At 49.9% G+C, this 27,493-nt stretch overlaps 11 protein-coding genes across 11 annotated transcripts; 5 read left to right on the top strand and 6 right to left on the bottom strand.

The window, feature by feature from the left end:
* Positions 1-2,776: 2,776 nt before the first annotated feature.
* Positions 2,777-4,803, bottom strand: Z518_09762 (translation factor GUF1, mitochondrial; the record flags this gene model as incomplete). The annotated part of the gene is made up of 2 exons (XM_013412379.1): positions 2,777-4,040; positions 4,091-4,803. 2 exons carry the CDS (start codon positions 4,801-4,803, stop codon positions 2,777-2,779), a joined length of 1,977 nt encoding a protein of 658 aa, XP_013267833.1.
* A 190-nt stretch (positions 4,804-4,993) lies between these two features.
* Z518_09761 (uncharacterized protein) lies at positions 4,994-5,979 on the top strand (the record flags this gene model as incomplete). Its single annotated transcript, XM_013412378.1, has 7 exons — positions 4,994-5,045; positions 5,100-5,125; positions 5,172-5,197; positions 5,249-5,287; positions 5,339-5,367; positions 5,420-5,639; positions 5,691-5,979. 7 exons carry the CDS (start codon positions 4,994-4,996, stop codon positions 5,977-5,979), a joined length of 681 nt encoding a protein of 226 aa, XP_013267832.1.
* A 514-nt stretch (positions 5,980-6,493) lies between these two features.
* Z518_09760 (uncharacterized protein) lies at positions 6,494-11,349 on the top strand (the record flags this gene model as incomplete). The annotated part of the gene is made up of 3 exons (XM_013412377.1): positions 6,494-6,591; positions 6,641-6,902; positions 6,952-11,349. The coding sequence occupies 3 exons, from the start codon at positions 6,494-6,496 to the stop codon at positions 11,347-11,349; spliced, it is 4,758 nt and encodes a 1,585-aa protein (XP_013267831.1).
* A 1,500-nt stretch (positions 11,350-12,849) lies between these two features.
* Positions 12,850-13,870, top strand: Z518_09759 (uncharacterized protein; the record flags this gene model as incomplete). Its single annotated transcript, XM_013412376.1, has 2 exons — positions 12,850-13,084; positions 13,134-13,870. 2 exons carry the CDS (start codon positions 12,850-12,852, stop codon positions 13,868-13,870), a joined length of 972 nt encoding a protein of 323 aa, XP_013267830.1.
* Positions 13,871-13,960: 90 nt separating this feature from the next.
* Positions 13,961-14,443, bottom strand: Z518_09758 (uncharacterized protein; the record flags this gene model as incomplete). Its single annotated transcript, XM_013412375.1, has 2 exons — positions 13,961-14,147; positions 14,202-14,443. 2 exons carry the CDS (start codon positions 14,441-14,443, stop codon positions 13,961-13,963), a joined length of 429 nt encoding a protein of 142 aa, XP_013267829.1.
* Positions 14,444-14,568: 125 nt separating this feature from the next.
* Z518_09757 (uncharacterized protein) lies at positions 14,569-15,854 on the top strand (the record flags this gene model as incomplete). The annotated part of the gene is made up of 2 exons (XM_013412374.1): positions 14,569-14,631; positions 14,754-15,854. 2 exons carry the CDS (start codon positions 14,569-14,571, stop codon positions 15,852-15,854), a joined length of 1,164 nt encoding a protein of 387 aa, XP_013267828.1.
* Positions 15,855-16,152: 298 nt separating this feature from the next.
* On the bottom strand, positions 16,153-17,832 carry Z518_09756 (uncharacterized protein; the record flags this gene model as incomplete). Its single annotated transcript, XM_013412373.1, has 1 exon — positions 16,153-17,832. The coding sequence occupies one exon, from the start codon at positions 17,830-17,832 to the stop codon at positions 16,153-16,155; it is 1,680 nt and encodes a 559-aa protein (XP_013267827.1).
* Positions 17,833-18,423: 591 nt separating this feature from the next.
* On the top strand, positions 18,424-19,222 carry Z518_09755 (uncharacterized protein; the record flags this gene model as incomplete). Its single annotated transcript, XM_013412372.1, has 2 exons — positions 18,424-18,726; positions 18,755-19,222. 2 exons carry the CDS (start codon positions 18,424-18,426, stop codon positions 19,220-19,222), a joined length of 771 nt encoding a protein of 256 aa, XP_013267826.1.
* Positions 19,223-21,652: 2,430 nt separating this feature from the next.
* Z518_09754 (uncharacterized protein) lies at positions 21,653-22,236 on the bottom strand (the record flags this gene model as incomplete). Its single annotated transcript, XM_013412371.1, has 3 exons — positions 21,653-21,997; positions 22,061-22,144; positions 22,201-22,236. The coding sequence occupies 3 exons, from the start codon at positions 22,234-22,236 to the stop codon at positions 21,653-21,655; spliced, it is 465 nt and encodes a 154-aa protein (XP_013267825.1).
* A 1,109-nt stretch (positions 22,237-23,345) lies between these two features.
* Z518_09753 (uncharacterized protein) lies at positions 23,346-24,166 on the bottom strand (the record flags this gene model as incomplete). The annotated part of the gene is made up of 2 exons (XM_013412370.1): positions 23,346-23,773; positions 23,809-24,166. 2 exons carry the CDS (start codon positions 24,164-24,166, stop codon positions 23,346-23,348), a joined length of 786 nt encoding a protein of 261 aa, XP_013267824.1.
* Positions 24,167-24,599: 433 nt separating this feature from the next.
* Z518_09752 (uncharacterized protein) lies at positions 24,600-25,775 on the bottom strand (the record flags this gene model as incomplete). The annotated part of the gene is made up of 2 exons (XM_013412369.1): positions 24,600-24,947; positions 24,999-25,775. 2 exons carry the CDS (start codon positions 25,773-25,775, stop codon positions 24,600-24,602), a joined length of 1,125 nt encoding a protein of 374 aa, XP_013267823.1.
* Between the last annotated feature and the right edge of the window lie 1,718 nt (positions 25,776-27,493).

Genomic DNA, 27,493 nt, shown 5'->3' with positions numbered 1-27,493 from the left:
AACTCGACTCATAATTCCCCTTCCAGTTCACCCTTCTGCATTTGAGGTGCAGTGCGTATGTCAATGACGACAGTTACTTGGCTCTTCCTGTGTCTTGCCTTGTTCAGGTCTTGCGTCTCTTGTTCTTGTTCCTGGCCTTGTCTTGTCCGGAGTTCTAGAGCGGGGTACGGCTCGTTAAGAATACTGCAGGGGAGGTCGATGGCGACGAGGTAGGCGAGACGCGGGATAGAGGCCGGGTTGGGGTTGTTTAATGCTAATTGAAGCAATGAGGGTTAGTCATATGTCATTCTCTCCATGAGTCCAGTGGAGAAAGGGAGATGAAAGCTTGACGCACCCCACAGCTGCTGCAAGCGCAGGTTCCGTCGCAGGAGCCGCTGCAGCAGTTGCAAGATTCACAGGGACCCATTCTTGTAAGTGATTTGGTGTTCGATGAACCTCAATGAAGTATGGATGTCAATATGTTTCTCTGGGATGGAAGTCGGTGCTCGGCTGAATCAATGGGAAAATAGGAAAGGGAAGAGAGAGGAAGGTGTGTCTGATAGAGGAAATGTGCATTTGATATAGTTTTTCAAAAGATCCCACTCGCCAATCCAGAATACCTTGCCAATGGATTCGGCACCCCCTCAGTTCTTGGATAATGCGTTGGACTGCATGCAGGGCCCTAAGTCATCCCACCTTTGAGAACCATCCCACGTGTTGATGGCTGCCTCGCTTGCTCCCTAACAGCATCATCTGACTGGTTGATCCACTGGTTCCAGCTCGGAGACAGAGTAGACACACACGCTGGAGAGAAAGCCAATTCCTGGATTCAGCTGTTCACCAATGGCAAAGATACCTCAATACCTGAAGGTAATCTGCTTTTGACCGGACTGATCTCAAGTCTTGGATGATGGGGTGCCGTGGAAAGGACTGGGGGATAACCAAATCAGGCGGGACGTTCCCCCAAAGAGTCCGATAAGATGGAATCCATGACTGATGGCCCGATTTCATTTCTCTTTAGCCTGTCTAATATCCAGACAGGTTAGTTATGCTATCGTCTCCTCACACATCCACAAACCCCGACTGAAGCGAGACAAAAAGCAACAGCAGAACTGTCAAAATGCCTTGGGCCAATACCGCCTGTCAATGAACCTAGACCCGCACGAAAGGCTCTGATAGGATAAAAAAGAAAAGCAACATGTGATGATTGATATGATTTGATAACAAGAGAAGCAGGTGACAAAGTCTGGTGGGGTCATTGACTGGAGGCGGAAAATCCCGCCTCAGGCGAGGTTAGGTTCGAGTCAAACACAACCCCACGCTTTGGTCATTGTCCGATTGAGACTTGGGCTTTCAGCTTTGGCAAAGGTCACACAACGTTGATGCGGTTGTAGGCAGTGCAACCAGAGGAACAGGCATACACAATTTGCTCTACCAGACTCAGATGCGAGTCTCGCCGGACGAATTTCCACATGATGTCTCGGGGTGGATGTTGCACAACTCTGTCTGAGACCAGTCCATCAAAACACGGATTGTGCAAGGGGAGGAATGGAGCAGCACAGGGAAGTCCCGGCGTCTGGCACGTGATCCACACGTCCACTCAACTTACAACTCTCTTTCTTTCCTTTCTGCTACTCGGACATCGACAGCGAGGCAAATACACGTGTTTCTCCCCCCGTTGGAAATGAGAACTTCCATACGAGATATGGAAATTGCAGAAAGCAAAGGCTGTCCCGGGCCCGAACATCCTCCCTGCTCTCCTATTTCTTCAGCACACTTCTGCCCTTTACATCCATCACGTTTCGAAAGGGGTCAACCATCCCAAATTTGGATCATGACTCTGGCCACCGACCTTCATCAGACCAGAGCGAGTATTTGCCTCTGTTGTCGCAGGAAGGGCAACTTCATGTGGATTTCTAGCTGCTTGGCCAGCGTCGTGGGACTCTTCAGGATCTCTCCAAGTCGGCCTCCTAGGAAGGTGGAGGAGACATTTGGAAGTTGTGGGTGTTTTGAGATATGAGTCAATAGCGGGAGGAGGCGGCTCATTGTTGGAAGACCAACCTGCTACGTCTTCGTCTCTGGCGCCATTCAGACTTTCCTCCTCGATCTCGTTGGTGAGTTCAATAGATGAGGCTGCGAGCGACCTTCTTCCACTCCGTGAGGATCTGGCTCCCGTAGAATTCCAGTCATTCTACTCAGAGTCTTCAGCCTTGGGATTTTTGACACCCTTGGGTGGAGAGCGACTCCATCTTACCGACCGGCGTGAAGCAGACCGTGGAATGGCGTTTTGCTGATAGTAATGAAGTTGGAAAACCATGGTCTCCTAGATCCAGCTTTCCACTTGTGTGCACCAACACCCCTGGTAGAACGACTAAATCTTACTCTTTCGGTCTTGCTCATGTGTACTCATCAATCTAGTCGCAGGGTTCGGTATTCTGCAGTAAATTCACGCTTCTGCGAGCCAGATACATTGTACCAGCCATTGGGTTGATATAATATAATACACGGCGACTTCGAGGGACGAAGAAAATAGCGTGCTCGGGCAATAGGTACAGAAAATCGAAGAGAAACCTAGTGAAACATGCAGACAACAAAGACTCGGTGATCATTTTACTCACCAGCCGCATTATCACGACGAGATGGTAGAATGCCTCGAAAAGTTGCACCGGCAAAGTGACCGACGAACCGACAGCCAGCGCATGGAGTGTTTGAGAGGAAACGTAGTCTGGCCATGTTGTGATATCGGTCTTCATGGACAGCGTCATTCTTCGGGTCAAATTATCGAATGGCCTTATCTCTATTTGGCAAGGAACGCCTGGAAAGCAGTGTGGTCGATGACCACGTTACCGACAGCCTTCAGCTTCTTGCGACCCTCTTTTTGTTTTTCCAGCAATTTTTTCCGCCTGGTAATGTCGGCGGCATGTAATTTGGCGAGGACATCTTTTCGGAAAGGCTTCAATGTTTCTCGTGCAATGATTTGCTTTCCCACGGCAGCTTGGATGACGATCTCGAACATTTGCCTGTCAACGTGTTCTTTGAACTTTTCAACCCATTGTTTGCCCACGCGCCGAGCTTGGGAATAGTGCATCACACGTGAAATGGCATCGACGGGTTCTTTGTTCACCAAAAGCTGAAGCTTCACAATATTGCTGACTCGCCAATCCGCATCCTCATAGTCGAGTGTTGCATAGCCTTTGGTTGCTGATTTCAATTTTCCGAAGAAATCATCAACAAGTTGAGCTAGCGGCAACTCATACTTGAGAATGACTTGGGAGGAGGTGAAGTATTCCATTGATTTTTGCTCCCCACGATTTCCCTCGCAAAGTTCCATTACCTTTCCAAGGTATTCGTCCGGAAATGTCAAAGTTGCCAATACAAAGGGTTCTCGTAGCTGCGTGACATTTCGCCTGGTCTCCTCGCTGTCGGGAAAATCAGCTGGATTTGTGATCACCACTTCCTGGCCATTTTTGTACGCGACTTGAAACGGCACAGTAGGCGGTGTAATGATGATACTTGCCCCGTGTTCTTGCCGAAGCCGATCTTCGAAAACAGAACAATGCAGAGTGCCGAGGAATCCTAGTCGAAAACCTGCACCAAGCGCCTGTGACGATTCCTTTTGGATGGTCACACTGCGGTCATTTAGCAACAGCTGATTGATGCTGTCTTCAAGATGCTCAAAATCGCTCTGATCAACGGGGAAAGCTGCAACAAAGACCATCGGTTTTGGTTCCTCGAATCCAGGGAGTGGTTCCACTTCTTTTTGCCGCCCGACTTTGGTATATGTATCCCCAATTTTGGCTTCACTGCTTTTCCTCATGGAAGGATTGAAAGAGACATAACCCACTTGTCCGGCACGTAAAACTTTTTGAGGTATTTGATCGGGGTACATTATGCCAACTTCTCCCACGGTATATTTCAGACCAGTGGCAAAGGAAACAATATTGTCGCCTGCTCGAAGCTCTCCGTCGAATATTCGTACCAACAAAATGACCCCTTTATAACTTGAATACCACGAGTCTACGAGAAATAATCTGAGGGGTTTTGTATGGTCCCCGACTGGTCTATGAAAGTCAGCGATGGATTTTTGTTGGGCCAGAAACGCCGCACTTACGCTGGAATCTTTTCGATTACTGCCGGAAGAATGTTTTCCACATTGAGCCCCGTCTTTGCAGATACCAGAACTGCGCTTTCTGGATCCAGTTCAAATGTCTCGTGCATTTGCTCCAAGGCTCTGGGAGGGTCGGCATGTGGTAGGTCTACCTTGTTGATGATTGGAATCAACGACAATCCCTGAGAAAATGCCAGGTAGAAATTTGCAACAGTCTGGGCTTGAACACCCTGACTCGCATCCACCAACAAAAGGGCACCACCGCAGCTGGCGTAGCTACGTGACACTTCGGCTCTGAAGTCAACATGGCCGGGTGTATCGACAAGATGGAGCAGATAGTCCTCTCCTTTGTAACTGTAGATCATGGAGCATGTTTGAGCCTTGACAGTAATTCCTCGTTCCCTTTCAACATCTAGTTTGTCTAGGACCTGCTTGTTCAATCCAGGCTTAATCGTGCCCGTCAGCTCCAAGAGGCGGTCGCTAAGAGTGCTTTTGCCATGGTCAACATGTGCAACGATGCAGAAATTACGAAATCGATCGATAGGGATGGCAGCGATGCGACTTTCGAGATCCGTGGGAGGATTGGATGCGAGTCCAAGAGGGGAGGTTGCAAAGGTCCGCAGTAGATGGGATTTATTGCGAGGGAATTGTGATAAGGCAGAAGGGGTGCTTAATGCAGCTCTTCGCCGTGCAAAGAACTGCAGGCATTGTCGCATGAGTCGCGATGATCAAATGAGTGAAGTCACATTGAATATTCTCTGGTGGCGGTGCGAGAAATTTGCTCTTTTTCTTAAGGATGGTGAACCACGCCGATTGTCACCGGGCCAACCATCACGGTTGACTGCCGCCTCCCTCCACCTTCCTACCAACTTCTCCCCTTGCGCACAGTATCCAACGCGCACAAAAATGGCGGCCGACAAGAAGGACAAGTCTCAGATTCATAAATTGGCTCTTCGAGGTTTGTTTATTCCATTCTTGAAACGAAAAAGACGTGCTGATGGATGCGCAACAGGGTCCGCGAAAACGGTGGCCGAATTTGTGAGTGCCTCCCTCAATAACTCGCGCCATATCTAACACATATCAGTTTGAGTATTCGATAAATACCATCTTGTGAGCGTGGGATGTTCAAGATTGCAGGAGAATGGCCTTGACAGTTTCTAGGTTTCAGAGAGGTGTATATCCCGCGGAGGACTTTACACCGTGAGTGGAAATGAGTACGCACACACAAACCAGATCCCTAACAAATCGCAGGGTCAAAAAGTATGGACTCAATATGCTTGGTATGACCGTCGAGACGAACTGCGAAAGCTAGAAACTAATGCGAATCGAAAGTGTCCTCGGATGATCAAGTCAAGGCATATATCAAAAAGATCATGTCGCAACTGAACAAATGGATGATCGGAGGCAAGATCTCAAAATTAGTGGTGATCATCACGAGTAAAGAGACTGGCGAACATGTCGAGCGATGGCAGTTTGATGTTCATATGACGAGCAAGTCCTCGAAACGTCAATCCTCAAAGAAGGCTCCAGACAAAGAAAATGCGGCGCCAGAGTATGCGGTTCGAACCATGAAGCGCAAAGAGACAAGCTAACCCACCAGCAGAGAAGCAGCTCCGGCAGAACCGGAACCAGAGAAGACGGAGGCACAGATACAAGAAGAAATTCAGGCAATCTTCCGACAAATCACCGCTTCTGTCACATTTCTACCTGTGCTCGACGGGAACTGTACCTTCAATGTGTTGGTCTATGCAGACGCGGACTCAGACGTGCCCATTGAATGGGGAGATAGCGACGCCAAAGATATCAAAAATGGAGAGAAAGTCCAACTTCGAAGTTTCAGCACCAGCAATCACAAGGTGGATACAATGGTCAGCTATCGTTTGGCAGACTGAAAGTTGAACATATGGACAAGCGGAGGAGTTTGGGCGGGTTTCCTGGGACTCGGGGATGGTATCTCGGGCATGAAATGATCATGACCATGGGATACTACTGTTGCGTTCGATTGGGGATTTTGATGCCATACATTTGATCTCATTCTGTAGAAGCTGACGGACAGTGTCCTTGCCAGTAAAATAGATGCTAGCTATAGGTCAGCCTTTTAGCTGCGGTGCTTGAATGTATGGAATAGGCAAAGATGGCAAGGCTTCAACGCCACCTTGAGCCGAAGCGGGGGGCCTTTTTTTTTTTTGGGAGAAATGATTTTGGGATGTTGCCCACCACACTCCCAGATTCATATCAAATCCATAACCCGTCGACAACTGCACCCAGTCAACAACTCAAATCACGACACCCTGATGAACCAAACTTCGCCTGATTTCTCTTGAGTGTGCATGTGCGTCGCACTGATGTTCGAGACCTTCCCACGCCCTCCTCCATTCCCCGCGGCGGCGAGCCTGTGACAGCAAGATGCCCGGTGCCACGGAGATACAGAACCCGGGGTCGGGAAAAGAGCAGGTGACAAACGATGTCCCAAAAGTCATCAAAGAGTTACAATTTGGTGTCTTGTATGCTTTGTCTTTGGAGGAGCAGGACATGACTCTGATGGCTCTACAGGTCTGATCAAGATATAATCAACCAGTCTCAAGTCGAACTTGCCGATCGCCGATTGTTCGACCTCGACAAAGGACGTACCTACGCCGAATATGGACCGCTAGATAGGCGTATGGGCGTCTCTGGGAAACGAGATACGTGCCGGACTTGCAGAGAACAACTACAAACATGTAACGGCCATTTTGGACATGTCAGACTGGTTCTGCCCGTATTCCATGTGGGATATTTCAAGAAGGTGATTCAGATTCTGCAGAGCATTTGCAAGGTACTATTTCGACTCAAAATGGGCTTTGATACAATACTGACCATGTCAGAACTGCTCTTGCATCCTCCTCTCGGAAGTAGATCGAAGAAAGTTTATCGCCAGCCTTCGAAGATCGCAAAATGATAGCCTGAAACAAGCTATTATTGTCAGACGAGTCGCTGATCAATGCCGAAAAACCAAAGTCTGCTTCGAGTGTGGTGCTCTCAATGGCTTGGTTCGAAAGGCTGGAACCTACTCGCTCAAGATATCTCATGACAAGTTCAAAACATACAATTCATCAACATCGGCCAAAAAGATTGCTCCGCCAGAGAAGATTGCCTTCGATCAGTCGTTCGAGAATGCCAAACAAACCAATTCCGAGCTCGAAAAACATCTGAAAAAGGCCATGGATGATTTGAATCCTCTGCGAACATTGAAGTTGTTCAGACGAATCCGACATGCGGACCGTGAACTACTCGGTCTGCGATCGGCCAAACCTGAGTCCTTTCTTTGGCTGTACATCCCTGCCCCGCCCGTCTGTATTCGACCTTCAGTAGGGCAAGAGGGTGCAAGTACGGAAGACGACATTACAGCGAAACTAGGCGATATTGTCGCGGCCAATTCTGCGTTGAGAGAAGCCATCGAAAAAGGCGCCCCCGTACAATCTGTCATTGAACACTGGGACTATCTTTCTCTACAGCTGGCCATGTATATCAATAGTGACGTGCCCGGCCTTGCGAAAGGGGAGTTTGGAAAGCAAATCAGAGGGTTCGTACAACGACTGAAAGGGAAACAAGGCCGCTTCCGTGGCAATCTGTCGGGCAAACGGGTCGACTTTTCAGGTCGAACTGTCATTTCCCCGGACCCAAATTTGAACATTGACGAAGTCGCAGTTCCTGAATTGGTGGCGAAGAACATGACATATCCAGAAGTGGTCAACGAAATCAACATTGACAAACTTCGACAACGAGTGCGCAATGGTACCAAGATCTGGCCGGGGGCCAATTACGTCTACAAGAAGGATGGTGATTTTCGAATCTTTCTCAAATTTGGCAAACCGGAACATGTTGCCAGAGAGCTGAAGGAGGGCGATGTCGTCGAACGCCATCTCGAAGATGGAGACGTGGTGTTGTTCAATCGTCAACCCTCTCTTCACAAGCTCAGTATTCTCAGCCACTATGTCAAAGTTCGGCCCCATCGGACATTCCGATTGAACGAGTGCGTCTGCAACCCTTACAATGCCGATTTTGATGGTGACGAGATGAATCTTCATGTCCCCCAGACGGAGGAAGCCCGGACCGAGGCGACCTTGTTGATGGGTGTTAAGCACAACATTGTGACGCCTAAGAACGGTGAGCCCATCATCTCGGCAATCCAGGATTTTGTTACTGCATCCTTCCTGCTCAGCGGTTTGGACCAATTCTTCGACAGGAAAACATTCGTTACCATCTGTGTCGGAATGTTGGAGCCTGAGACCAAGTTCGAGCTTCCTCCGCCGTCCATCATCAAGCCTCAAGCTTTGTGGACAGGGAAGCAAGTTTTCAGCGTCTTGATGAGACCAAACAAGCAATCACCTGTGATGGTCAATCTGGACGCTGCCTGCCGAGACCATAACCAGTTCCATCCAGGTCTGCATCGAGACCTCCAAGACGACAGCTTCCTGTGTATTCGCAATTCCGAAGTCCTGTGTGGCCGGATGGACAAGTCCACCGTCGGTTCAGGGAAAAAGAACTCGGTCTTCTATATCTTGTACCGAGATTTCGGACCAGACGCAGCTGCCCAAGGCATGAACCGCTTATCCAAACTCTGTGCGAGATGGTTAGGGAACCAAGGATTCACCGTTGGTATTAGTGACGTTACCCCGCCAGATATGCTGGTGAAGGCTAAAGCGGACATGATAGCCAAAGTCTTCGAGGAGTGTAACTCCTTTGTGCGAGACTCCAAAGCAGGCAAGCTGAAGAGAAAAGCAGGCTTGGATGATGCAGGCACACTCGAAGGAGAGCAGGTCCGGGTGCTTAGTACTATTCGCACAAACATTGCAGGTGTTTTGACTTCTCAGCTCAGCAAGAGAAATACTCCAATGATTATGGCAATTTCGGGCTCCAAAGGCTCCAACATCAACGTCGCCCAGATGGCTGCTCTGTTAGGTCAGCAAGACATCGAGGGGAAGCGTGTTGCGGATGGGTTTCAAGACCGAACATTACCTCACTTCGCAAAGCACGAGCGATCTCCACCGTCAAAAGGATTCGTTTCGAATAGCTTCTTCAGTGGACTGTTGCCTTACGAGTTCCTGTTCCACGCAGTTGGCGGTAGAGTGGGTTTGGTCGACACCGCTGTCAAGACAGCTGAAACTGGTTACATGTCCCGACGGCTCATGAAGTCTTTGGAAGATCTTTCCACTCAGTATGACCGCACAGTCCGCAATTCATCGTCCAATATCGTACAGTTCCGCTTCGGCGACGATGAGCTTGATCCAGTCGATATGGAGGCAAGTGCGAAGCCTGTCGACTTTGAACGTACCTATGCTCACGTTGAAGCGACAACTTTTGACATGAGCGACCCCGGTCTTAACGATACCGAAATTTACTCCGTTATGGAAGACATCTTGTCAGCAAAGCGTAGTCTTCTCACTAGGATCGATCTCAATAGTGTTGAGCTTCGTTATGATACAGATGATGACCGACTTGTCGACCAGCACGAGAGCCATCGTGCGTTCCTTCAGTCAATACACGACTTTATCATGGCAAAATCACATGCTTTCAACGAGGCTAGGGCACAAAAGAAGCAATATGCGTTACCTCCCCCACGAATGGCTTCGAGTGCCTCTAAGAGAAAGGCCGATGCTGAACTTGAAGAAGTGGAAGATGAAACTCCTGCGGCACCAGCGCGACGCTCTGGGAGAAGAGGTACAAGCCCCGCTGTCACATCACCAAAAGGAACCAAAAAACAAAAGAAAGTATCATCCGACGACAAGACATTGACGAGAGTACGAGCGCTTCCATCCACGAAGGATCGCTTTGAACTCACTTCTAAACTTTCGAAGAAGACGTTACAGGCCTTCGTCAACTTGTGCTTGGAGAAATACGAACGAGCACGAGTAGAGCCAGGCCATGCCGTTGGGGCCGTTGGAGCCCAGTCTATTGGGGAGCCAGGTACTCAGATGACCCTGAAAACCTTTCACTTTGCGGGTGTTGCCGGTATGAGTTTGACCGCGGGAGTACCTCGAATCAAAGAAATCATCAACGCGTCGAAAGATATCAGTACACCGGTCATCACTTGCCGTCTGGAGCGCAGACGAGACTTGTCAATACCCGAATCTCTTGCGAGGATTGTGAAAGGCAGAATCGAGAGCTTATATCTGGAAGACATTACGTCGTACATCGAGATCAGCCATTCTCTTGGAAAACCCAGTTGCATCCACCTTAAAATCTCACTGGATACCATCACGGAACTGGGCCTCGACCTCACACTGGAAGATATCTGTAACGCCATTCGGAAACATCGCCAACTCAGAGCTGCAAAGCTAAAGATTCAACTTCGAGGAAAGGACATCCTCAAACTCTCGACGGACTCTCCCATCAAATCCATGAAGCGAGGATCTGCAGCCAAATTTGATGAGGAAAGCCAGAGTGAACGATTGCTCCGTCTTCAGACCCTGCGTCGCATTCTTCCGAGGGTGCACGTTCTGGGACATCCTCAAGCAATTCGAGCAGTAGTGATGGCAGAAGACGATCCAATGTCGGACGAGATAAAGGCCCAGCGGGCGGCTCTTGAACGGGCTAAACCTGGGAAGAAGCGTGCCGCTCAGCCATCCACGGAATCAGAGGTTAAAGGCGAGAATGGAGACGACACCGCATCTTCCAAAACCACATCGAAGATCAAGATCGAAGATTCTTCCCAGCCCGCAGTACCCAAACCCCCTGATGCAAACAGCAGACCCGAACAAATGCACAAGGTCATGGTGGAAGGCTATGGGCTACTCTATTGCATGAACACGGAGGGTGTCGATCCATATCACACGCAGACTAACTCGGTGATTGAAACTCTGCAAGTCCTCGGTATCGAAGCTGCTCGCTCCAAGATCATCACAGAAATCCAGGAAGTTACCAAAGGACTTTCGATTGACCCTCGTCATATGGCACTCTTGGCGGACGTGATGACATACAAAGGCGAAGTATTGGGGATTACGCGATTCGGGCTGGCGAAGATGCGCGACAGTGTCCTCCAGCTGGCCAGTTTCGAGAAGACGGCTGATCATGTCTTTGACGCAGGGATGGCAGGCAAGATTGATAAGATCGAGGGTGTCAGCGAGTCTGTCATTGTGGGGAAGACCATGACCGTGGGTACGGGTAGTGTCGAGGTCGTGAGATATCTGAATATCGAAGGCAAGGATAAGTCCAGGAGACCTACAATTTTCGAGGACGCATGGAATAAAGCTGGTCGAGAACGTGAGCGAAAAAGAAGATGAGAGCATGAGCTTGATGAAAATGACGACAACTTCATGTGGACATAACCAGGATTTAAGGACCTGCCAATAGCTGAGGTGAGAGGACCCTTAGCCAGAGAGGTGGACCGTGGCCACGAGCAGCATGCATAGAGAACAGGACAACCCGTTCTTCAACTTCGGTCGTATTTGTTGGCCTTTGTCCTCAGAATAGCGATGTATCAGAACGTCGGAAGAGAAGATTGTTCCACCAAAAAGGGCTCTCAACTTTGAAATTGTGTCATTGAATTTGGGGATTCGCATCCGCCCGCCAGGCTTCTGGATTCGAATCACCGATAGCCACCGTGTCCTAGAGCAGACTCACGAGTTTGGTCCGCAATACTCGCCAGAAGAATGCCAAAAAAAGCAGAAACGAACGAACAACGTGTGAAGAGTCTTTACTCTTTCATTTCTTTTCATGCAGTAAGATCAAATATGTACAGCGCCCTCTCTGTTCCTGCTTTCTATTTGTTCCGTCAGGGTGGCGTTCTCCCACCACCTGAGATCAATCGTCTGGCCCTTCTCGCAGATCACAGGTAGGGTTATCTTTTTTGCAAAAATTAGCCCAGAGAAGATTGATTTATTTGAACCCAGCGTCTCGGGCTCGCTGGTCTTCTAATTTGGCGTAAAAGTTGTCTCGAGCTCGGACGCGGGGGAGGTGGTAGCCTGATTGTTGTCAGGATTCTAGCTTCAAATTCCCGAGTGTGAAAACTTGGGATATTGCTTTGCAAGTTCGGACGGGGAGGATTCGGAGGTTGTCAAGCGTCTCTCGTTACGTACCGTACCACCACAGATAGCCGAACGTCGTTCCCAGACCTATATTTCAATTCGTGGTCAGCTATTCTAGATCGTCTTTGTTTCATACTTTCCAGCTCTTTGATTCATATTGTCTTTGCCATTTGCATAGGTATCCCCCTGATTTTCGTCCCAAGTCGAACTCTGATCCGGCAATAGAGCCGGAAGTTCAAGAACGTGGCTTACCGAGCGCAATACTTATATCCAAGACGAGGCCTCGTCGAAGCATCTGCATGAGATCGACCGTTAGTTTTGCAGCTCTACATGTCGAAATATGCATACAATGTGCTTAATTGAGCACAATAAATCTGCTGAACGGAAGACAGACGTACTCCTGTGATTGGTTTGATCGCCATCTTTTCTTTACGAGCTCTCGCCGGGCTCGAACCACCCAAGTTTCGTAGATGTGATATGTTCCCGGTATAGACCGACAGCTGGAAACGACCGAAACAGCCGATATGAGGGTGTGGATTTGGAGTTTGAAAGCCGTTAGAGACAAAGATGTGGTGTGAGGAAAAGCTCTTGAAGCTTCCTCAAGTCGAAATGGGCCTTGGCGGCACTTTTGCTCCACAGCACTCGCCTGCGCGATCAGTCCACCTTCTTGTATTCTCTTGAATCGTTCACGGAATATGTGCTGGAGTTCCTAGTCAGACGACCTATCCCTGAATCTGCGATTCTTCGTTCAAGCAGATGTCTACAACCTCGCCGAAACGAAAAGTCCCTTATCATCACCACCATGTCATGCGACATAAGCTTCAAGCCCTGCCTACAAGAGAACCGACCTTGTTGGAGCAAGAGACGGTTGATAAGTTACTGATAGACTGCATCAAAGCAATATGCGAAGAGGAGGCTCTGAAACAGGACATCAGCAGTCCAGTCATTGAGTCAGTTGCACTCGAAGCTTTGGTTGGCGCGGTGGAAGAATGTATCATCTCCCTGAAGGAGTTGGTTATATTTTGCTGACTTTCATTCAGTCGTGCTCAAGTTCCTTTCCAAAGTCCGTCGGTCGATGCTCGCAGCCCGTCGAACTACCCCTATAGCCTCCGATTTCGAAACCGCAATCGATGTATTTGACGTTCCAAGACTCGATGACCAACTTCGACAATACAAAACCAACCATTCCATCAACCCCCCCTTACTACTGACTCCTCCTCCTGAAGATGAATTTCACAATACCATCGATATCCCTCCTTCATTCCTCGACCCTGAACTCGACGGACACGGCCAACTCCAAAAGTTCTCATTCAACACCAAGGGTTTGCCAGATCTGCCTTCCGCGCACACTTTCAAAGATTCGCCTGTATATCCGTACCGAGAGGTCGACACCAGAAGGATCAGAGAATTAGCGACACAGGAGGGAAAGCTTGGAGAGCAGGCCTTGCGAAAGTTGGCCGGGGCAGTCAAATTGGATGCCGCTCACCCACTGGACTCCGAAGCTTCTAGGCAGAAATGCACGCCTCGGCAACGGAAGCGGTGGAAAAAGGGTGTGGATCAATCGGAAGAGACTATTTTTGAAGAGACTCTGCGAGATCTTCTTGCTAAAGAGCCGGGAGGATTCGAATTGGGCCCGATTGTGACTTGTGAGAAGGCATATCGTATGCCCGACGATGTGCAGGTCAAGAGGCGGCCGCATATGAACGGTGCTGCGTCTAGTGGACAGGAAAAGCCAGCCAGCTCAGGTCCCAGTGGCCCGGATGTGATGGAGCTTTGAACCTACGACTCGTGGTATTTTACATGGCATTGGCGTTGACGTTGGTGGTTGGATAGGAACGGAAAATGCATATGATACCCGGGGCATGGCTCATTTTTGAGACCAAAACAAATTCCCATAATTTTCAAAGAGATTTGCCGAAGATTCAGTTTTGGACTCCTCGTCGCGTTTGTTGATCGCACCCGCCACTGGCCCGGAATCCGCAGGCGGTTTCCAAGCATGTGGGCCCTCCCATGCGGTCGTTTCGACGTGGAAGACCTTCCCATTCTTTTCACATCTGCCTCGAGGTCAGCAACAGAAAATTTCTGCTAGAAACGTAGGGATTCAGTACTTTCTGAATAATCGTACGAAAGGGAAGCATTCCATGCGGGGTGCACCCTGCGGATTTGACAGGGCTCGCTCGTACTGCTGCTCGAGGGTGGTGCAGCTATACTGGACCAGCTCGAGCAATTCGCAGTCCCGCTTCAGATCGAAATCCCCCAACTTCCTACTCTTCTCTTTCAGATTGACGGTGTGGTAATGCACGCGCCGCTCGAGGTCGCTGACTGGGAAAGGATGCTCGGGTGGAGCCATTGGGATTTCTAATACCGACACGTTTTGCGAGATCGCACTTCTCTTTCTGTCGATTTCTTCAACACCACTAGGCTTCCGGCTTGCAAAATCGAGACTAGGTGCTTGGTTCTGGTCATGGCGAGAACATGTCGGCCAAACAATACGGAGCCAAACTCCTCGAGGAGGTGGAGGAGCAAAGTCTCGAACAGGTGAGTTTGAGTTGAGAGAGTTGGAAATCTTCCGCTTGACCTTCCTTTCCATACCATCTGCCTCAGCCTCGTCACCACACCCCCAACACTGAAAGGAGACTGATCACTCCACGCGAACCCAGTTCCTTGCAGATATTAGGCATGCAGCACGTCCTCAGCCCAAAAACGTGCTCGGTGTTCCAGGACTGGACAAATTGCTCGAGATCTTTCGCTTCCGTGCTCAACCAGCCGGACGGCAACCGGGATGGCCATCACCAACCGCTGTGAGCACCGCTCTTGGAGACCAGGTTGATGAACTCAATGATCACGAGCATGCCAGTACAAATATCGATGGACATGAAGAGTTCGCACAAATTTCCAAACCTCGACTCGCAACCATCGAACTGACCAGCAGAAAATCTGCTTCCGGAAAGACGATGTTGCTCCATTACCTCTCCGCCCTATCCATCCTCCCAAGAGACCTGGGTGGTAAAGAATCTACAATCGTATACATTGACAATGATGGCCGCTTCTCTGCTGCTCGTCTCTTGCAGATGATGCAACATCACATCCAAACGCGACCAGCGGACATCCCTGAAACCAGGGTCAAGCAGACGGCCATGGAAGCCCTGAATCACGCCCACATCTTCCGCCCACAATCTTCCGCCCAGCTTATCTCCATCTTGGATTCTCTTCCCACATATCTCTTGGACCGGTCGCAACACTTGTCGATTCATCGATCGCTCAGTCTCATTATCATCGACTCCGCGACCGCGTTCTACTGGCAAGACAGATTCGATCAGGACATGGCAAGACTGGAGTCGCCCGGTGTCTCAGGTGGCCAATCTAAAGCGTCGGAGATCATCGACAGGCTAAAAGCTTTACAGGAGAGATTTGAGTGTTGCGTCGTGTTCAGCACGACTCCTATATCTCCTCCAGCAAAGCGACCCGACGGCTTCCATCCAACGGCTGCATCAGGGCCGACGTCCCCTTTCCTTACACCGTGGACGTCGTACGCGACATTGACACTCACGCTTTCTCGGACGTCAGTTCCTCAGTTTCCGCCGCAGATGTCGCTTGAAGAGTGCCTTCGAGATGCCGACAAGAGATTTAAGGCCGTAAGGAACACGACGTTTGTGGCGGATGTAGACTGGAGCGCCAACCAAGCAGCGAGAGTGAGAGGAACAACCGGCGAAGAGGGGTTCCGATTTCGGATTGGGGAGATGGGCTTTGAGGCTGTGTAATGGGCTGGCAAAAGTGTTATTCTTGTCGGTACAATTCCTAGCAAAAATTCAAGATGGGTTCTTGTACCCTTGTAAGTTTCCCTTTGACCTGAAATACTTTAAACCCCAAGAGCTGCGGCAGAGCCTAACAAGCCCCATATCACGCGCTATGTACCAATCTATCCTCATTCATCGACTCTATATACATTTGCTCACCTCATCATTATCGGCGCATACATCCCAGTAACAGTGTAAGAATCTACGGATTAGAGTCATTCACATCGCCACATCACAAATGTGCATTTGCATTCATTTTCCTTCAAAGATCGTGTCGATGCCCCTCTACCAGCTCGCGGGCACATGCCTTCCTGCACTCCTCATACACCCTGACCTGCTTGGCCACCTCTTCAAGTCTGCTAATGACCTCCTGATTGCCCCGACCAAAGCCGTAAATCGCATATGGAATCCCCGTCTCCTTGCAGAATTCCTTGACATATCCTTGTGCCTGACGGAGGTTATGTCTCGGGATTCGCGGGTAGAGATGGTGGACCACCTGGAACTGGAGACCGCCGTGGAAGAAGTCAAGCCAAGTCGGACAGTCGACATCCATGGTCGTGCGAAGCATTTTCTGGGGAAATGATTCGTGGACACCCATATCGCTGGTTGACATGGCGAAATGCGACAGGGTTATTTGGACATGGAGAGGCGCAGTGACCATGTGGGACACCATGACGAAGACAAAACGGTCCCAGGCGTTGGGAATGGATTTGTAGACGACTCCGTAGCCAAACCAGGTCCAATACACAACATGTCCGAGGATCTCGAGCCAGCGGTGCCACCAAGCTGGGCCCTTCTTAGGAGCTTGCCCCAATAACAAATATTCCCAGGAGAGGCGGTAGAGATTAAAGCGACCCAAGGTCAGGAGAGGGTAGTACAGCCAGTGCTGCTTCGAGATGGCCCATCTAGCCACAGCATCGAAATCCATGACGCGATCGTAGTAGGTCGAGCGCAAGGAGTTGAAGAAGCGCGTGGAGATGGCAAAGAAAGGCATATGCTCGATATCTGGATCATGTTCGGGAGAGTTGGTCACAATATGATGGACATTGTGGTTGCGCTTCCACCAGCCGACAGAAAGACCACCCAGGAAATCGGCGGCAAAAATTCCGATACAGGTGTCGATATGGAAGTCGTGAGTTATTCCCATGTGACCAGCATCGTGAACAGTAAACGCAAGCTGGTGCCAGAACATACCGAGAAAGACACCAGAGAGCGCGTAGCAGGAGTAGTGTAGAGCCAGGAGGAAGGAGCCAAATAGGAGAAGGTATCGGCAGCATTCGATTCCGTATGCGCCATAGGGGCAATCGTAGAGCCCTGCAGCACGAATTCGGGTTTCTAGCTCCCTATATTTGGTAACAATTTCATCCTGTGACTTGTGATCTAGGGACGGGTATTTCAAGATATCCGATGACTTCTCCGCTGAGAGCTTTGTTTCAATGGGGTCAGATTTGCCGATAGCTTGTCCATCCTCAGAAACAGAGGAAACAGAGAAACTCGACATGTGGCCCCATGCTGGAGAGTCAACTGGATCGAAGATAGGTGACGGTGGGCCAGAACTATCGCTTGAGGAGCTGAGAAGATGTTCACTTTGCAGGTCAGTATCAACCTCCTCCTCCCCTCCTTCTTCGCCTTTCGTATATGGTCGGAAGTATCCACCCTGAATAGGAGGCAGGAAGTTTGCCCATCTGCCCTCGACTCTTCCAATCACAAACTTCCGCATGTGTGCCTGTGCCTCCATTGAATGCAGAGCGCAGATCTCATCTGTCCCATCTCTTCCAACCATGTGTAGAATGGCCTTGTCACCTCCCGGGTGAAAAGGGAGCCATGCATCGGCCTTGATAACTTGTCCATTGAGGATAATGATCTTTCTTCCTTCCGCAATCAACCCCTCTATCTCACGTCGAGACCAGAGACGGTCTTTCGCAGATGTGTTGTTGTTCATAGTGCAATCATGTACAAGTCCGAAGTGACTGAGTAGGGAGTTCAGAGAAGCATCATATTCGAGAATGAGGGGGGGAAGTCGGCGTGTAGAGTCGGAGTGTCGAGTCGGTGTAGAAAGGTCCTGGACGGAGAAACACGCTCCGGACTCAGGCGCAGTTGGTTAACTACAGTATAGTCTGTATCTTTGCCTCAGCAGTTGGGGCCGAGGCTGTCGACTGACCATTCCCTTACAAGCAGACCGAAATGCCAAAACATGCCGGCTTCATGATGGCACGAACCTTTCAACCGAATAACCTGGTTGGCAGTTTATATGTGGAGGACGTCTGATTCAGATCAAAGGAATGATAGCCTTTATTATTGCTGGTGTCAACTCTGGGTCTATCTCGCTGACCGTGAACTTGTATGGTGCCCGAATCCAGTATGTGAAATGAACAAACCCGTCATTACAATTAGCGCCTGCTTAATGCTCTCATAGGTATTCGTGTACGTCATACTCGACCTATTATGAGCGCTTCAACAAATGTGGGCAAAGGCTGCACTGGCAGGGCCCCTCGGCTTTCACGACTTTCCGCGTCGACGGTATGCGTCCCGGATGCCGCCCGTTGCAATTCTTTACCAGGTTTGCGAGCCTCGAGTTATCAACGGAGTGAGAAAACTAAAGAAACCTGACGGCTATAAAGATTCAGGAGCAGATATTGCTGATGTTCCCAAGTCTGCCAACGCCAATGTCGTTACTCTAGAGCAATACTCATATCCACAGCGAGATGAGGATGGTGCTTTCCTGATCCCGAAGGCGGCGTTAGAAAAGGGTGCAACTCTCCTCTGGGCCAATACAATCCTCTTTACCTCGCACCCGCTTCAAACTTCTTCCGCCATTGACCCCCACGCCAGTCATGTCAAAAGTGGTCGACTAACTTACGCAGCTTGTTGAGCAATACGATGTCAAGCCCATGTCAGCAGTCTACTACGGGCGCAAGGAACTTTCACCATGCGATCATGGAAGGCAGATTCCAGAGTCTTCCTCGATCTTGCCAACCAAAGAAAGCCCAATTGCTATGTTGCAAGAATTCCTCACAGGTCAAGAAGGAACTGTGACTGTCATTGCCCCATCTAAGGACACGCCGAACTATTGGGTAATGCCGATCGTTGTCCGTTTCAATCACGACAATGGTATTGCAACCTACAAACGACGTGGTGCAGCCACTTCCCACTCCCGAGTTCCCTTGTCAGATGAATTAAAGCAGAATCTGCCATACGCTAAGGTAAGTGAGGGATGCATACGAATAGCCCGATTCCTTGGTGTCATGGCACCCATCTGGGTCGGTGTTCGCTGCTTTACAGAAACAAGTGACTTCAAATTCGCGGCTTTCGACGTTAGCATGAAACTGTGAGTTGATTGTCACTATTCTTCTGGCTGAATTTGTAGAAAACGGTGATTACATTAACGACCAACCAGAACATGACTGATTCTGGCAGACCTAAACGGGCGTGGTTGCTGCTTCGCATGGACGGGATTACTTCGTCAAAATGCTTAGCTCTGCTGGAACTTTGCAAGAACTGAGGGAGTTGCGGATAAGGCGACATGGTCGAGGCATATTCTGAGAGAGTATCTCATCGTTTACAAAGTCAAGGACTTTGCTGTGGGCTACCTGGACCCAAAATGCGGCATTTCAATGTTGCATGGACCTCCTGATGGATACTTACGATGCCAATGATGCATCAATCTTGCGGCCGCTTGCGAGTTTGCGGCAAGGTGTTGACGATCCATTCGAATATGATGTACAGCCTACCCATCACGGCTTCCGAGCGGACGGGATCAGGATCGTCCGCGAAACGAGACAGTGTTCGAGGCACCTCCCATCTATTCTCGAGGAGAAGGAACGAAAGAAGGAGAAGAAAATTCCGTGCAGGAAGCCGCTTGAGGATTTCGACTAGTCCATGGTGACAGTAGCCCAGAAACGGATGAAAAGAGGAATGATGCCGAAGCAGAAACCGTTCTGTCAAAACTTTGACGCCATGCCGACGTTGGCGATTCGGATTTTGAAGAATTCGTCCTTGCCGAGGAAAAGCTCTATGATCCGACGACGATGACGAGCGCTCGGATATGCGATTGGAATGTTCCGGCTTATGCGGCATGGTCCTGTAGGAGTGGAACGTCGACGATCCATGAGCGATCTACCCGACGTGCGTAATCTATGCCGTGACTACTACGGGCAGCCAGAAAAGCATTACGACGAGGGCAAGCCTTGGGACTCATGGCTGAGATACCACGGCAAAGACCACCTATATTTGTTTGCCCCGGTGACGGGATGCAGAGGCACCCGCGACGGTGTTATTGTTTTTTAAGATCGTGAGATCCATTTTCGCGATTGTTTGCACAATTTGTAGGTGAAGGGGAGGTAATATTGGGAGAAGAGCTGGTCGAGACGGTTGACTAAAGATTGAGGAACGGACTTGGTATATAAAATTTTACTTTTCAAGTCCTATCTTCTCGTAGTGCTAAGAGGATATTCGAAACAATGGGTGATTTTATACCGGTTCCTACAAAATTCCGGCAATGCAATGGCCCTGAAGATTCACCGGGGGAATCAGAGCTCACATAACGCTCTGTCCCTGCCCCCTTGCAGTGCCTCAATCACCTCGAATGCGCCACGTTCCCCTGAAGCCACGGCGCTCTCCATGTAACCTTTCCATTCGAACGCGGTCTCTACGGCGATGAAATGTAAATTTCCAAATGGGCGACGTAATTCATTGCCTAACCGTGCCCAGAGGCCGCTAGGAGCCGCGATGGGACAAGGCGTCCCTTTACTCCACGATTTTGGGCAACCACTGCTTCTCAATTGTTTGGACAGTGTCAAAGTCCTTATTGTGCAGGTCCGCAGGCCAATCAAATCAGCTAACTGGTCCTCGAAGGCCTTAGTACGCTGTGACGGGGCCAGCCTCGGCCATTTTATCGCACATTCATCAAACAAGAACCGTACGACGGCAAACATGCCGTGCTCATCGGACCAGACACTGTGTAAGGACGCAATCAGCGCAGTCAGGTCGCAGGAGCCGCCGTTGAGCCTCGCGCCACTAGCTGTCTAGCAGACGAGCACGCATTTTTGAGCAGGGGCCTAGCAGACACTGTTAAGTATCAGTTCGGCGATGAGGCGGATAGAAATGGGTTGGTTCCCTGTCGATGAGTCAGTTAGTCTCTCCTTATCATTCCGGATAACAGACATTTGTCAGGAAAATGTGAATATAGGGGTAGGATACAAATTCATCTTTCCTGTTTCTCCCGGCCATGCCTGTGATAAGTGGACGCCAAGGCTTGTAAAGACCGTCGGAGGCGTTGTAAGCTTCATACACACTCCGAAAAACTATATAGTCTGACGGTCCCTTGGACCCTTCGAAATAGGAACACGTCCTCTTTAAAATCACACATCAACAAGGCTGAGTCCTTCGGTCGACACTCCTTTATCTCGTTGCTGCTTGTAACAACAAGCTACCACAGACGCGGGAGCTGAGCGGCCTGCACGGGCGTAAGAATAATCAATCAATCAGTCAATCAACCGGCAGAACGCTGGACTCGCGTGTGTCATGCTAGAAGCTAAAGGTCAGGGCGTGCGTGTGGACCGGGGAAATGGCATTGTCGATGTGGGGCGCTGCGTGGGTCGATGACATCACTCAGAAGAGAATGCATGCCTTGTAGAAGAAAGAAGTTTCGCTGCGAGCCACTCGTACAGAGAATGCAAGGAGCTCCAATTATTGTGGTATTGTCTCCAAGAAGTTGTATATGCCATTTAAGATTTGGATGCGTTCCAACGCGTTCGCAAATGTCAAGCTGCTTTGCTATCATTCCGCGCTGAATTTTGCGCCGTCACGCCAAAAGACTCCTTCTGATTATACTCGAGGCTGCGAGCGAGTTTTGAGCTTTGCTCTTTCCCTGGTTCATACTGGTGGTCCGTTTCGGGAGAGGTGGATTCTCTCGGGCTGTTGATAACTTTGCGGTGTTGCGAAGTATTGGCATCCGGTTTCACGTTGCTATCGCTGGGTACGGGTGAGGAAAGATGAGGAATCTCGTTGGATGCAGGATGTTGCTTTCCCGTTTGCGGATGGCCAGTCACAGAGTCATTGGTAGCCTGGGAAATGGCAAAATCTCCAGAGTCGAAGAATTTGCGTTCCTGCAAGCTGGTGAGCTTCAAATCTCGGCTGTCGGGTGCTGGAACCCAGGGATAATGACTTACCTTCACTTGCGAACGTAGGAGGATGTTTTGCTTAGGCAAACTTCCAAACCGTGCGTAGACCCGCCTTTCATGTTCGGTAACAGGCTGATAAGAGCTTCGTCAGTATAACATCTTGGGTTTCAACGGGGCGCTTGTGTAACCTTATTTAAGCCTTCATTGACCTTTCCCTGGTCCATTTGTATTAAATCTCCTCTACCGAAGAAGGCCTACCAAAAGATTGAGGGCATAAAAGCTACAGCTTTCCTAGTTATTGAAAGACAAGGCGCAGCAAAATTTCGACTTACGTCATTGCATGGCAGCGTCATTTTCGCCATCCGCGGGGGTGGAGCCGCCCCAGTCGCCCTCCCCTTTGAGTGGAGCCAACCGGCCTATCAAACTGGTTGGTCCTTGAGGACCCGCCGACTAGTCCAATGTTGACCCATAGGGCTCAAACTTAGCCGCGATCCGAACAGCTGAGCTGCGACAAAGTGGGACGTCATCGCCTTTCTACCATTGCCGGAACATTCTCCACGCACCATCATTCCGGATCTAAATTTTCCGAAGAGATACGCCGATCAGCTTTGCAGCACAATGCAAGTTGAAGGGAAATCTGCGGCCGAATTTGGAGGCTTATGCCGCCGCTTTTGGCGGCGTTCTTCCCTCAATGCCAGGTCACTACCCCTTGGCTTATAAAAGATCGTGCCAAAAGTTCGGGGAATGTGACAGCACAAATAACAGGCAGCTTTTGTCGCCTGAATTACCACATTTACCCAATTGCTGGTTCGACTGAATCTCTCAAAGAATGGCCGAACCAACAGGGGATAACGAGATCGCTGGAGTCACCCATCACGACGAGCACATCGACCCTGAAAATGAAATACGCCGAATTGGCGATCTCGGCCGAAGAGATCCATCCCCGGGTAGTGTGCGGCGACGTCAATGACCTGCCCAAAGGATGCTACCTGAGCCCTTGCTCCGGCGTGGGATCCATGTGCTGTTACCTGGGATCTGTGCTCCCATCGAATACTATTTCCGCAATCAACGAAGATATTGGTCAGTTTGGCAGGCCGCCCGACTGTAGATCCATTAGGCAACTGACAAATGCCACCTAGGTGAGTCGATTCCCTTCATCTTCCTGCGGAGCTGCAGACGAAGTGATTGCTGCTGGTTTTATAGTTAGTCCCGAATCGATACCGTTGACTCTTTGAGGTTATTTCCATCCACTTTTCCTCAGTTCCACTGCGAAGGTACGTGAGGAGGTTGTTCCGAGAATAGATCCAGACCTGACTAGAAATGCATACCCCCGTCATTTCTTGAGTATTCCCCCATTCCATCTCGCAAGATCAAATTCGTCGACCCATTTACCATGCCTATCCATCTCCCGCACGAGTATCTGACACGATCCAATAATCACTACTGTGAAAGCACAGAAGTTTTTGTTCGTAATCTCCTTTTGCACGGTGGGCCCTGTAATGTAAGACTGAAGCTGTCTGCGAACACTTCCAGAATTTCGACCGCTGCCTCTTCCATCAACCCAGCTGCGGATGGTACCTGTTCGGTAATTATCGCCCTTGAACCTTGGCTTAAGAATCTCGATCAGCTTCATGGCTTCGAGCTGTTGGGCTTTCTCGAGATTCTCTTCTCCACTAAGTCCCAAATAAGCGATTGGGATGTTCTTAAACTCGATGACAGTGTAGAGCTTCTTACCGTCCGTGATAAGGAGATCGACATAGCCTGTATTGTTGGTCCACTATATAGGTCAGCTTCACCATAGCTCTTATTGTATAACAACAGTGATATCACCTTCGTAACTTTGTATTCAGCTGCTGACTTCAGGGCAGGGTTCTCGAGAATCGTCCACTGGATGCTGTCTCGGTGGTGTTCCTCCTTCTTTGAAAAAGCCTCTCCGACGACATCATGTTGCCGCATCATGTGGCAGTACCCGGCCAGGACGTCCATTGGGCTCCCAGTCCGAGCAAGATTACGAAGGGCACTTGTCATGGAATTGTATAAACCAAGTCGGTTGAGCATTGCAGATCCAAACCTCGTCGCAGCGACAAGGTTCGGTATCTTCAAGAAGTTGGAGGGATCGTCGGGATCAAAAGTCAGGCCACCCATGTAGGTCATTAAGGATCGCCATGCCGATATGTCGCCCTCTCCAGCAATGCTAAATAGACAGGAATGTGAGATTCATTCTTCCAGTATAATTCCTCCTGCCAACATTGAAGGTAACTTACTCACTGAGATAGATCTAGGCCGAGCAACATGTTGGTACACGGAATTTTTTGGTAAGAGCCGTGCTCATCCTTTCGAAGTGCAAGTTGAATGTCTTTCACAGCCGCAGGCGCCTGGGCACATATCCGTAAGAAGGGCTCAGAGACTTCTGAGTTTGGGTTGCTCCGAGGTCGGGGGATTCGTCCTTTTTGAACATTATATATCCAATGATTAGTATTAGAGTTAGATAATTTTTCTCATTGCTTACTTCAAGATATGAAAGAGCAGTGTGTGTGTTGAGCACTGGCTCAACCCTCCGGTCTTGACAGAAGTGATACCCGTTAGTCTAGCGTTCTAATTCCCTGAAATGCCTTTGTATGTCTTCCTTATTATGACAGATGACTCTTAACGCGTTTAGCACGTCGGATCGAGTTAATCCGCAAATAGTTGACAGTTCTGGAATAAAAGAGGTGTTTTCTAGGTCGTTGGCGCCGCTAGTGAGGCCGCTCAAAAGAAGGGGTGTGACTCCAGTGATATACGTTTTTCGAATACCATAAAGCGACCGAGCAGCTTTAACATTGGACCAGAATGCCTTTAGAAGATAAAAGGACTCGGTCTCAGACCACGTTTTCGGATCATGGGGATCCATATATTCGTTGGAGTAAGCGTCATATTCATCCGCCACCAAATAGATCTTTAGGCGTTAGAATCCATTATAGCATGGAGGAGCCTGGAACAAGCATACCCCTTGCACATCCCATAGAGCACGGCCCTTATCACCCTTGTCATGAATACCGCCAAGCGTCCGAGCCACAGCATCAACAAGGTCTGTGAGGTTTCCGGCTGGGTCATTCTTATCAAAATGAGAGATTTCCGACGTGAATGGATTGCCGAGAAGTGCAGCGTAGTCGAGTTTGAATTGTGATAACCCGCGGTTCATTTCTCGCGTCAGGGGCCCGACACTTGGGCCGGAACGTGCGGCGCGGGAGAAGTTGAATGTCAGGATAAAATATTTTCCAGGCGCAACTGTGCGATTTTGGACAGCTTTGTCCACGTCGAGATCCTCTTTAGTATTAGAGATGTGGGCAAATATGGCACGGAGGATCCCACCACACACCTGGAAAAGCTCATGATATTTACCGCGGAACTGGAATCCGTGAAAGTATCGCAGCATAGAGATCGTGAGCGACTTTCCAAATCGCCTGGGGCGGCAAACAAGCTGAACAGCCGGCCCCCCCGCAAGCACAGGGATATATTCCGTCTTGTCAAAGTACGCTGTTCCAGGGAGCTGGCGGATCTCTCCGAAATCTGATCTTCCTAAGGGGAACGATGTCAGCTCGCCGGACAGGGCGAGCTTCGAATTCGATAGGGAAGTTGAACTGAGTCGCGATATCAGAAGAGGAATGCGAGCATAGCGACGAGGAATTCGGGAATGGCAGTGAAAGAGAGACGCTAAAGGAAGCACAGGACTGGTTGGAACCACGCAGCGCCTTCTTGTGGCTTGACTGCTGGCCTTTAGCATGCTGAACGAATGAAGCAGTCGATAGAGAAACGGATATAAGAAGAGGGACGCGTGATGAACAAAATATAATGGGGAACCTTGGCACGGTATTTAGGCGCAGGTACGGGCTTAGCACTATTTGGTGCGAGAACAAGTCTGAGAACGCATTTTGAACCACGGTCAGCATATTATGGCCTCTCTGGTGGTGTGGATGAAGGATTGTATTCCTTAACTATCTACGGCAGAGAGAATCGTGCCAAGAGAGCGTGACAGTCTTGCCGAGACCTCTGTCCTTTGGCGAGTGTCCATAACACGGCAACCGTGACCGAATTCCGAGGGTTAGAAACCGGGGCCGGCAAAGGGGTAGAGCCTTGTCTTGTAACTGACTCGTGGAAAAAGGGCATATCATCTCTCCGGAGGCAACGGCCGCAGGATATCGTCATGTGGCCCGAACCTTGTCCTTGGACACATTTTATCTTCGCTCCTCGGCTACCGCTCGTTTTCGAGCGTGTTTCTCCGCTCTCGTAACGGGTACTTGTTCTTGAACAGGTTTTCGCACTGTAAGTGTAACTTAGTTCTCTGCTGATGAGATTCACCTTCACGATCAACGATGACCCTCCATCTGACCACGCAATGGGTAGACGCGTCCTCTCCGGAGGAGACGTCCTCCGCATCTGCCACTCTAGCATAGTCTCTGTCCCTTTTGTGAGAGGGGTGAGTTGTCGCTGTTGCTATCGCAGTTGTCACTGCCGCCGCTGGCACCTTGAGCGCAGTGCTACATGAAATCACGTCTTGCTGACCCCGGAGTTTCGAGAGACGGTGGAGGCCTGTGAATCTCACCGTGATGGCTGGAGCCAGTTAGATCCACGAATTCCACACTACGACCAGGCCATGCCTATCCTGCACGCCGCCCGTTTGGTCAACTCGGGGCTGAATCACCAAGGTCGGCCGAGGCGGAAAGGGCAATGGTATTGCGACTGACCGCTGGAGTCTTTCTAGAGGCTGATAAGAGATGAAGGTGGCTGTGGTGGAAGCGAAATTGGGCGTGAATACCGCACAAAGTTATCTGCCGGTAAGGATCGTCTTGTCGAGATAATCCTTATGGACCAACATCAAGACTTGCAGATCCGCTGTCTCGGATCATCCACGAGAGGTGGAACAGAACGGGAAAATGCTGGGCCCCATGGATTGATAATTTCGGCTGTGAAGTTTTGTTCCTCGTGCCGTCCGACTGACGGGCAGGATGTGACTCTTGAATCTTGCCGACACGAAATCATTGTACCATAGGATGGCAATCAGCAATAAACAATCGGGCTCGCTGGAGGGTTCGCTTGCCGCAATCGAGAGAGACCGATCCCTGGGGAGTCAAACAAGCGCGGGAAGTCTCGACTTCGCGGTCTACATCAAAGTGCTATCTAGTGATCTACGATCGGGATGGATACTCGGCCTCCCTCTCCTCTTTCCCCGAAAGCGGTTCCGACTTCGGGACCAATCATTTGTCTCGTATAAAACCCCAAGAATCGCTGGGTGAAGAAGAGGAAACCACAACAGGCTCACGCTCACAGAATATGGATGCACAACTAGTGAGTGGTGAGACCGGCATGAGTCGGGAGGATGATGTGCCATGGTCACAATGGATAGGTAGGAGCCTTCCTGGCAACTCAACTGGTCACAAATGCCCCCACAAAGCCCTACCCATGGGTCTCCCGAAGTGATAGTAGCAACAGCAATCTGTCATC

This window comes from Rhinocladiella mackenziei (genome assembly GCF_000835555.1).
Source record: "Rhinocladiella mackenziei CBS 650.93 unplaced genomic scaffold supercont1.8, whole genome shotgun sequence".
Taxonomy (NCBI): Eukaryota; Fungi; Ascomycota; class Eurotiomycetes; order Chaetothyriales; family Herpotrichiellaceae; genus Rhinocladiella; species Rhinocladiella mackenziei.
The sequence above is the reverse complement of the archived record's forward strand: the minus strand, read 5'-3'. Positions and strand labels throughout refer to the sequence as shown.